The sequence below is a fragment of the Solanum pennellii genome, chromosome 2 (assembly GCF_001406875.1).
Source record: "Solanum pennellii chromosome 2, SPENNV200".
Classification (NCBI taxonomy): Eukaryota; Viridiplantae; Streptophyta; class Magnoliopsida; order Solanales; family Solanaceae; genus Solanum; species Solanum pennellii.
This window is the reverse complement of record NC_028638.1, coordinates 59,456,313-59,467,633: the sequence shown is the minus strand read 5'-3', so window position 1 is coordinate 59,467,633 and position 11,321 is coordinate 59,456,313. Positions and strand designations below refer to the sequence as shown.

The window sequence follows — 11,321 nt, the reverse complement described above, 5'->3', positions numbered from 1 at the left end:
AGCAAATATATATTAGTTACTAGCTAAATAACTATAGTTTAAATTAATTACGATTTGCAGTTTAATATTAGTTTTAGTTACGTCATTTGTCCTCTTTTACACATATACAAATATAAATTATACACATATATATAATCATATGACATATATACAAATGCAATTAGCCCCTTTCCACTCTATGATCTTTCTCTTTCGCCTTTCTCCACTCTCTATTAATCTCGCTCGTTTCACTCCTCCCTCCCCCAATCTATCTCACCAGATATACAAATACATGTGTATATCAGATATACATATACTACAATTGTCTTACAAATATACATATATGGTTCATCTCTCTCCACTCTCTGTCTTTTCTTGCTCACATCTCTCCTTCCTCTCCCAATCTCGCTCGCCATACATATGTATATTAATTACATATATACAATTATTTGATAGATATACATATACAATTCGACAAATATACATATACATTTTTCCTTTCTCTCTTGTTCACTCGCAGAGGCGTATCCAGAGAGGGTTCCGCGGGTTCACGTGAACTTATGCTCCCCTCTCTAGATCATATATAGTAGTATTATATTTTTCAAAAAAAAATTTAAATATAAAGGTGTAAATTCACGTTAAAAGTAACATATAATAATACGATGATAATTGAGTGCACGTCTCTATAGCTACGAAGCGTAATTAAGCTATTTTGAGTGTCCACATACATACGAAAGTTTCTAGGCAAAGAAGGAGAGTAGAAAAGGAGTGTGAAGGTAAGAGCCAAGAGGGATGTGATGTGGAGAGAAGTGGCTCGTAGTAATTGTCACGACCGGAATCTAGACCCCAGACGAGACCGGCGTCGTTGACCTCTCAGAGGTCGCAGACAAGCCTACTTACGTCATTCTTACTTTACATAGATTAATTTTAGCGGAAAATTTGAAATTTTTGATTCTTTAATCATACTTGCTAAACATTCTTAACATTTCGTAATCGTTCATCATCAACCATCTAACATTTAAGAGATAGGCAACTGAAAGAAATAATTCATTAAGTATTAATTGTATATCGGCCAAAATAGCACCAATACAAAGTCTGAACCAAAACAGGAAAGAAACGCTAGCGGAACATGCTCCACTAGCTCAACTCTAAAACTACGCTAGAATGTAAAACAGTAGCATCCTCGAAAGCATGAGGACCTACCAAACTCCGGATGAATACTGACGTCCGGATAGCTGCAACAACGAACCTGTAGCTCTAGCGTCCACCTGTGCCTGCACCTAAAAGTAGATGTTCGTATGGAATTAGTACACACTTGTACTAAGTATGGGTATATGCAAGCACACACCAGGGACATGCATGAGAAAGAAGAGCTCTTCCCTAACAACATGATGTTTGGAAGTCAAGTCAGTGGACTTGCTAAAATGAGATTAGGAAAGTTATGCCATGAGAGTGACATGCATCATTATAATCATCGTATTGCACACAAGACATAACATCTTCACCTATCACATAACATATAACACATAGTTTCTTTCATATTATTCATTCATATACCATGAGACCTTATTATCATAGACTTAACCTTAAGACTTTCCAAAATGAGGGCTCAACATATGGGACCTCAACTAGGGAGCCTTCTTTAGCAAACACAGAGTCTGCTTCACTCATTCATTCGTATTTCATTTCAATTCATTCATAGGCCAGTGCGAACACCAGCTATACCTAGGATGTAGTTTAAGACTTTCATCGGGTTTGCTGTGCAATGATCAGGAATAACCTAATGTCATTACCTGAATCTAGCTCACCTCTTGATTATCCTATCCTAACACCTTCGGTATCATTCATTTCTTTATATGATTCATTTGAGGCTGGCCTCATTCATTCATTGGGAACTTTAACTTTAACCGACATAGATCATGTGAGCATCATGAAATCCAGTGTCTCCCCCACACCGAAAAGAGGTGGAATCACCGGCCAAAGTGATTCAATAACATGCTGGCGTTTATGGGAATTTAACCCCGCCAGATCCCTATAGTGGCAATATAGGTTCAAAGACTAGGAGATATATGGAGACCCATACCCGGCAAGCCGGACGGTCTCATCTCATGAGAGTTACGTGAACCTCCGCCCTTCCCGAAAGAAGGCATCACCGCTCATAGCTAGCCTATCGGTGCTCGGTATAAAGTTCCATTACGTTCAACTCATACATCATGGAAGTTGGCTTCTAGTATAAGGACATCATAGCTCAATAGATGATTTCTCATCTCATCATTTGTATTAAGTGTTTTAAACTCAATATTTTCATTAGAGTGTTCATAGAGACTGATCTCTTCATTATCTTAAACTCTCATTGGTGAGTACGTATTGGTACCCTTTACTTAGGCTCATTTGAGATTGCTCTCATCATATACATTAGCCTCACATCATGGTTGTCACCACATTCTTCCTTTCATTACGTATATCTTAGGTTCACTTAATTTGAACGTATGTTAAACTTATGTGTCTATACATACAAGCCACGGGGCTTCATTTATAATTCGTTAAGTGATTCTTATTTTCCTAAGATTATGTATTACAAGACTTATGTATCTTGTATTTATATATATATATACCAAGATCTAAATTTTTGATCTAAGTAGATGGCATTATCCTTGAATATTTTACTCACGTATGACTTATGTATCAATACGGAGGTTTTGGGCACGGGAACCCAAATCTTGAATTATTTGGATATCATTTATATTTTTCATTGATTTTATTTCCAACATTTATAACTTTAGAACTCTAAATTAAATCTCAACATTTTCATGACATAATAAATTTTCTATTTTAATTAGAATTCTAAAGTAAATTTCAATCATTTACATGAAAGAATAATTTTCTAATTTAATTAGAATTCTAATTTAAATCTCAATATTTACATAAAAGAATTAATATTCTATTTTAATTAGAATTCTAAATTAAATCTCAATATTTTACATAAGAGAATTAATTTTCCAACTTTAATTAGAATTTTAATTTATCATTATTATTATTTTTTTTTTATTGAATTCGCTTGAATAGGGAGGTTGTGGGTTCGAACCCCCACAGCCCCTCCTTCTTTAATTCATAAAAAAAAAGCATCTGCAGTGAGGTTATGGGATCGAATCCCCACAACCTCATATATTTTTTTTTAATTTTCTCCTACTGAGGTCGTGGGATCGATTCCCACGCCTCACGTTTTTTTTTTCTTTTTTTTTTCTTTTTCGCGTGTGGCTGGGGGTCGCGAGTTCGACCCCCCCAGCCCCCTTTTTATTTCTTTTCTTGGCGAATTTCGCCGGTCCCAGCCCCCATTTCGAGCCCCGCCTGGCACATTTTTTTTTTTTTGTCTTACTTTGGTGAGGTCTCGGGTTCGATCCCTGCAGACCTCGCCTATTTTTATTTAATTTTTTTGACACCCAAAATTTCCAGAATTCACCTGTAGCGAATTTCCAGATTCTGGAACTTTGTTACACATTTTTATGAAGCGATTTACGGGACTTTTAAGCACCTCTTTATTTGTCGTTCGGTAGGATTCTTAAGACAAGTTAAAAGTATGATTTGGTCATTTGTTTAACTAAAATTTATAGCATTTCAACAAGTGAACATCAAGCTTTTAAGAGCCTCTATTTGCACATAAAACACGAGTAATCTCTAATCTATTAACATGCCAAAGAAAGACTTAAAGTCATGGTCAAAATCTTGCACAAATACATACATATATACTTTCATACTTTCCGAAAGACACAAAATTTAAACACATCATTCATGCAAAAATCTAGCAGCACAACATACCCATCCTACAAATTCGTTAGGGAGCTAAGGACAAGGACATACGAAGGGGAACAACCTTAGTTTCAAGAGTTTAAGAAACGTTCGAAAGAAAGTACTCTTGGAGAAAGAATTCCATGAGAGAAACCCATACCTTAATCGAAGTTCAAACTTTAAATGTTGCTGCCCGGAAAACTCCTCTAAACCACCCCCAATTCACTTCAACGTACACCTCTCTCGACAAACCTCTCTTAGCCTTGACGTTTTGATTACTTTTTCTTTTGCTTAAAAATTTTTGTTAGTTCTTCAAGCATGAAAACTGTTGATGTTTTGGCAGAAATAATGTGAGGAAGATGGAGAACGTGAGAGAGGGAGTTAAGAAGCGTGAGAGAGAGAGGACTAATTGGATTAGGAGACTAATTCAAGAATTAGTCAAATAACATTTAAAATAAATAAATACAAATCTGTTTTATTTATTTATTTATTTATTCATTTAAAACGTGAAAGGACAATTATGCCCTTAAATACCTATTTATTCTTATTTATATAATTCTTTTTTTTTGAATCGTTACATTATCCCCCCCTTAGGAACATTCGTCCCCGAATGACACTACCATTACACCTCATAATGCCAATGAGATCATAACTTAATTGCTATGTACAATCAGCCAATAGCAACAAATACGAAGAGATAAGGAACTATAGTCTTACGAGTAGGAAGCCTAACCTCAAGAGTTGAAAAGATGTGGATATCGGGATCTCATGTCGGCCTCAGCCTCCCACGTAGCACCCTCAACAAGATGGTTTCTCCACAATACCTTCACTGTGGCAATCTCCTTGTTCCTCAGCCGCTTGACCTGTCTGTCTAAGATCTCAACAGGTATTTCCTCATAGGACAAGTCTTCACCAACCCCCAAACCTTCTACAGGTAGGATTGATGCTGGATCACCTAGGCACTTCTTCAACATAGAGACATGAAAGACTGGATGAACAGAAGCTAGCTCCGCAGGCAATGCTAACTCATAGGCCACCTCACCCACGCGCTGTAGGATCTCATATGGCCCCACATACCTCGGACTAAGCTTCCCTTTTCTACCAAATCGCATCACCCCTTTCATAGGCGATATCTTCAAGTAAACCTGGTCACCAACGTTAAATTCTAAGGGTCGCTTTCTGTTGTCTGCATATGACTTTTGTCGGCTGTAAGCGGTAGACAACCTGTCTCTAATCATTCTAACTTTCTCCAAGGCCTCATGAATGATCTCTGGACCCAAAATAGATGACTCTCCAACCTCGAACCACCCAACTGGAGATCTACACCTCCTACCATACAATGCCTCAAACGGTGCCATCCCAATGCTGGAGTGATAGCTATTATTATACGAGAACTCTATCAAAGGTAGATGGTCATCCCAATTACCTCTAAAGTCAATCGCACACGCTCTCAACATGTCCTCCAATGTCTGAATAGTGCGCTCTGCCTGCCCATCTGTCTGAGGATGAAAGGCAGTGCTAAGTTTCACCTGCGTGCCTAAGCTTTTCTGGAAAGATCTCCAAAAATGCGAAGTAAACTGAGCTCCTCTATCTGAAATAATAGACAAAGGAATTCCATGCCATCTCACAATCTCATCAATGTAGAGTCTCGCGTAATCCTCGGCCCTGTAAGTAGACTTCACAGGGATAAAGTGGGCAGACTTAGTCAATCTGTCCACAATAACCCATATAGAGTCATGCTGCCTCCTAGTCCTCGGAAGACCAACTACGAAGTCCATATTAATGGCCTCCCATTTCCAAGTCGGAACCTCAATAATCTGAGTCAGACCACCAGGCTTAAGATGCTCTGCCTTAACCTGCTGACAATTAGGACACTTAGCCACATAGTCTGCAATATCCTTCTTCATGCCATCCCACCAATAAATCTGCTTAAGATCATGATACATTTTTGTGGAACCTGGATGTATGGAATATCTGGAACCATGGGCCTCTGTAACAATCCTGGTCCGTAAATCATCTACATCTGGTACGCACAACCGGTTCTGGAATCTAAGTATGCCATCACCTCCCAAAGCAAAAGACTCGTTCATTTTTAACAACACTGAGTCCTTCATCTCCATCAACACAGGATCAAGTTGCTGACCCTTTTTGACTTCCACTATCAGGGATGATTCAGAACTAGGGTGAACTGAAACACCTCCACTAGTAGAGTCAACCAACCGCACACCCAGTCTGGCCAGTCTGTGTACCTCTTTCACTAGTTCCTTCTTCTCATCCTCAACGTGGGCTGTACTCCCCATGCTCATCCTGCTCAAAGCATCAGCCACAACATTAGCCTTACCTGGATGATAGTGCACATTCATGTCATAATCCTTCAGCAGCTCCAACCATCTGCGTTGCCGTAGATTCAGCTCCCTCTGCGTGAACACGTACTGGAGACTCTTATGATCCGTGAACACATCCACATGTACCCCATACAGATAATGCCTCCACAGCTTCAATGCAAACACCACGGCTGCCAACTCCAAGTCATGAGTGGGATAATTCTTTTCATGAACCTTGAGCTGTCTGGAAGCATAGGCTATCACCTTACCAGCCTGCATAAGAACACATCCCAAACCAACCCTAGATGCATCACAATAGACAGTGTAATTCTCGCCACTCTTAGGCAGAGTAAGCACCGGGGCTGAAGTGAGTCTGTCCTTGAGCTCCTGGAAACTCTTCTCACAAGTCTCCGTCCATTCAAACTTGGATTTCTTCTTTGTCAAGGTTGTAAGTGGGGCAGCAATGGAAGAAAATCCCTCCACGAACCTGCGGTAGTAACCAGCCAATCCCAGAAAGCTACGGATATCGGTGGGTGTAAGAGGCTTTGGCCACTTCTTAACGGCTTCAGTCTTTCTGGGGTCCACTTCTACACCTTGATCGGACACAACATGGCCTAGGAAGGTCACTGATCTCAGCCAGAATTCACACTTGCTGAATTTGGCATACAACTGATGCTGTCTAAGTACCTGCAAGGTTAGTCTCAAATGCTGTTCATGCTCTTCCTTGGTCTTAGAGTAGATGAGAATGTCATCAATGAATACTATGACGAAAGAGTCAAGGTATTCACGGAAAACTCTGTTCATGAGGTCCATAAATGCAGCAGGTGCATTCGTGAGACCGAATGACATAACCAAGAACTCATAATGACCATAACGGGTACGAAAAGCTGTTTTTGGGACATCCCTATCCCTAACTCTAAGCTGATGATACCCTGAACGAAGATCAATCTTAGAGAAGAAACTAGACCCTTGGAGCTGATCGAACAAATCATCAATTCTGGGAAGTGGGTACTTATTCTTTATAGTAACTTTGTTGAGCTGCCGATAATCGATACACATTCTAAGGGTCCCATCCTTTTTCTTTACAAACAACACTGGAGCGCCCCAAGGGGATATGCTCGGCTGAATGAAACCCTTATCCGTGAGATCTTTTAACTGCAGCTTCAACTCCTTGAGTTCTGCTGGAGCCATTCTATAAGGAGGAATTGAGATTGGTTTAGTATCAGGTTCTAAGTCGATACCAAAGTCAATCTCTCGAAGGGGAGGGACTCCAGGCAAATCTTCAGGAAACACATCTAGGAATTCATTTACTACAGGCACCGAGTCTATGGAAGGAACGTCATGATCTAAATCATTAACACTCACTAGATGACATAGTAACCCTTTGGCCATCATTTTATTGGCCTTGAGATTTGAAACCAAGGGGTTAGGACGAATCGGATTGTACCCCTCCCAGACTAACTCTTCTCCATTAGGGAAGCGAAACCTCACCACCCTACTACGACAGTCCAAGCAAGCATAATAGCTGTGAAGCCAGTCCATGCCAAGAATAATATCAAAATCACGCATGGGTAACTCAATCAAGTTTGCACACATAGCCTTGCCACTCACAACTATTGGGCAATTCTTGTATACCCTATCGGTTCTCACATTTTCTCCTAAAGGCGTACTAACCACTATAGGATCATGCAGAACTTCAGGTAATATTTCAAAGGTAAGGGCAAGCAGAGGAGTCACAAAGGAAAGCGTAGACCCTGGATCAAGTAAAGCATAAACAGAAGTTGAGAATACTTGCAGCATACCTGTGACCACATCAGCGGACTTCTCCTGCTCCTCCCTACCTTTCAAGGCATAAAATCTGTTCCTCTTCGGAGGCTCGGCTGCTGCTGCATTATGTGGGGTAGGCCTAGGCTGAGCATTACCCCCAGCCTGACCTCTGTTCTGGGGACAGTCTATGACCATGTGTCCACTCTTACCACAACCGAAACAGGCATTAGTGCCCTGTCTACATTCTCCAAGGTGCATTCGGCCACACTTAGTACAAGTCTTCCTTGGACGCTGCATCTCACCTCCATTGCCCCTCTTGGGTTCGGGTCTGCCTCCTCTAGGCGTTGTATTTCTCTGAGGGTCAGAATTTCCAGCACTCTGTTGCCCCTTCTTGAATTTGGGCTGCTCGCGGACGCCAAAATTGTTTCTATGGCCTCCATGGCTGGGACCTGCCTGATCTTGAGGCCTAGGCCTCCTAACATCACGTACACCTCTCCTCTTTCGGCTGTCCTCTACCTGCTGGACATGCATCATTAATCTAGAAAGGTCCATATCATCATGGAGCATCGCAGCCCGACAATCCTCCTCCAGGTCTCCATTGATTCCTGTGAGGAATCTGCTCATCTCCTCCCTGCTGGTAGAAACCAAGGGAGTAGCATACCTGGATAATTTCAACAAAGTTAAGTACTCTCATCATTCTTGTTATCAAATACTAAGGGAAGTACATACCTAGATAACTTCACAAACTTCAGGGAATACTCCCTGACAGTCATGGATCCTTGCTTGAGGTTGATGAACTCCTCAACCTTGGCCTCTTTCATCTCTCTAGGGAAGAACCTTTCCAAAAATGCTGTCTTGAACAGCTCCCAGGTGACTGGCACCCCTCCTAGGACACGGCTATCTCGCCACATTTTGCACCAAGTCTGTGCAACATCTTTGAGCTGGTAGGAAGCCAACTCAGCCTTCTCAATATCAGTGGCCCCCATGGCCACCAGTATCTTATGCAACTCGTCTATAAATTCCTGGGGATCTTCTGAAGTCTTAGCCCCTGTGAAAATTGGAGGATTCATCCTCGTGAAGTCTCGCAGTCTGTCAGCTATGCTGCGAACCGGTGGGTTTTCCCTCAGAACATCCTGCCGGTTGACTTGGGCAGTCATAGCTTGGGCCTGCATCGTGATGGCCTGTGCCATCTGGGCTAGAGATGCCCTCACCTCCGCATCAGTCAACGCAGCTGGGTTAACTGGCATGGCCACTCCTTCAGCTGGAGCCTGGGGTGGATTCTGATTACCCCTAGCTGCTGCTGCTCCCGTCCTCCGACCCTTAGTTCCCCAAGAGTTCATTCTCTGAAAACAACAAGGTTGATGTTAGACACGTTCGTAACACCAAGAATTCAAACATTAGGAAAAGCACAATAAGATCAGAAGAAGGGAAGTCTTTCCTACGCATCATGCAGTCTCTAATCCAGGATAGTGGTGCACTTCACTACCATGACTTAGAAACTACTCAATGTGGTTGATGTGAACTCGTTATTCTAGGAATTTAACCTAGCGCTCTGATACCAACTTTGTCACGACCGGAATCTAGACCCCAGACGAGACCGGCGTCGTTGACCTCTCAGAGGTCGCAGACAAGCCTACTTACGTCATTCTTACTTTACATAGATTAATTTTAGCGGAAAATTTGAAATTTTTGATTCTTTAATCATACTTGCTAAACATTCTTAACATTTCGTAATCGTTCATCATCAACCATCTAACATTTAAGAGATAGGCAACTGAAAGAAATAATTCATTAAGTATTAATTGTATATCGGCCAAAATAGCACCAATACAAAGTCTGAACCAAAACAGGAAAGAAACGCTAGCGGAACATGCTCCACTAGCTCAACTCTAAAACTACGCTAGAATGTAAAACAGTAGCATCCTCGAAAGCATGAGGACCTACCAAACTCCGGATGAATACTGACGTCCGGATAGCTGCAACAACGAACCTGTAGCTCTAGCGTCCACCTGTGCCTGCACCTAAAAGTAGATGTTCGTATGGAATTAGTACACACTTGTACTAAGTATGGGTATATGCAAGCACACACCAGGGACATGCATGAGAAAGAAGAGCTCTTCCCTAACAACATGATGTTTGGAAGTCAAGTCAGTGGACTTGCTAAAATGAGATTAGGAAAGTTATGCCATGAGAGTGACATGCATCATTATAATCATCGTATTGCACACAAGACATAACATCTTCACCTATCACATAACATATAACACATAGTTTCTTTCATATTATTCATTCATATACCATGAGACCTTATTATCATAGACTTAACCTTAAGACTTTCCAAAATGAGGGCTCAACATATGGGACCTCAACTAGGGAGCCTTCTTTAGCAAACACAGAGTCTGCTTCACTCATTCATTCGTATTTCATTTCAATTCATTCATAGGCCAGTGCGAACACCAGCTATACCTAGGATGTAGTTTAAGACTTTCATCGGGTTTGCTGTGCAATGATCAGGAATGACCTAATGTCATTACCTGAATCTAGCTCACCTCTTGATTATCCTATCCTAACACCTTCGGTATCATTCATTTCTTTATATGATTCATTTGAGGCTGGCCTCATTCATTCATTGGGAACTTTAACTTTAACCGACATAGATCATGTGAGCATCATGAAATCCAGTGTCTCCCCCACACCGAAAAGAGGTGGAATCACCGGCCAAAGTGATTCAATAACATGCTGGCGTTTATGGGAATTTAACCCCGCCAGATCCCTATAGTGGCAATATAGGTTCAAAGACTAGGAGATATATGGAGACCCATACCCGGCAAGCCGGACAGTCTCATCTCATGAGAGTTACGTGAACCTCCGCCCTTCCCGAAAGAAGGCATCACCGCTCATAGCTAGCCTATCGGTGCTCGGTATAAAGTTCCATTACGTTCAACTCATACATCATGGAAGTTGGCTTCTAGTATAAGTACATCATAGCTCAATAGATGATTTCTCATCTCATCATTTGTATTAAGTGTTTTAAACTCAATATTTTCATTAGAGTGTTCATAGAGACTGATCTCTTCATTATCTTAAACTCTCATTGGTGAGTACGTATTGGTACCCTTTACTTAGGCTCATTTGAGATTGCTCTCATCATATACGTTAGCCTCACATCATGATTGTCACCACATTCTTCATTTCATTACGTATATCTTAGGTTCACTTATTTTTGAACGTATGTTAAACTTATGTGTCTATACATACAAGCCATGAGGCTTCATTTATAGTTCGTTAAGTGATTCTTATTTTCCTAAGATTATGTATTACAAGACTTATGTATCTTGTATATATATACCAAGATCTTGATTTTTGATCAAAGTAGATTACATTATTCTTGAATATTTTACTCACGTATGACTTATGTATCAATACGGAGGTTTAACATTTTAACTCTAAATTAAATCTCAACAT

General features: G+C 40.8%; 1 protein-coding gene across 1 annotated transcript; it reads right to left on the bottom strand.

Moving 5' to 3' along the window:
• Positions 1-1,207: 1,207 nt before the first annotated feature.
• On the bottom strand, positions 1,208-9,840 carry LOC114076022. Its single transcript, XM_027914234.1, has 4 exons — positions 9,801-9,840; positions 8,586-9,199; positions 7,892-8,517; positions 1,208-1,259 (listed from the first exon to the last, which is right to left on the bottom strand). Exons 2-4 carry the CDS (start codon positions 9,194-9,196, stop codon positions 1,237-1,239), a joined length of 1,260 nt encoding a protein of 419 aa, XP_027770035.1. The 5' UTR covers positions 9,197-9,199; positions 9,801-9,840; the 3' UTR covers positions 1,208-1,236.
• Between the last annotated feature and the right edge of the window lie 1,481 nt (positions 9,841-11,321).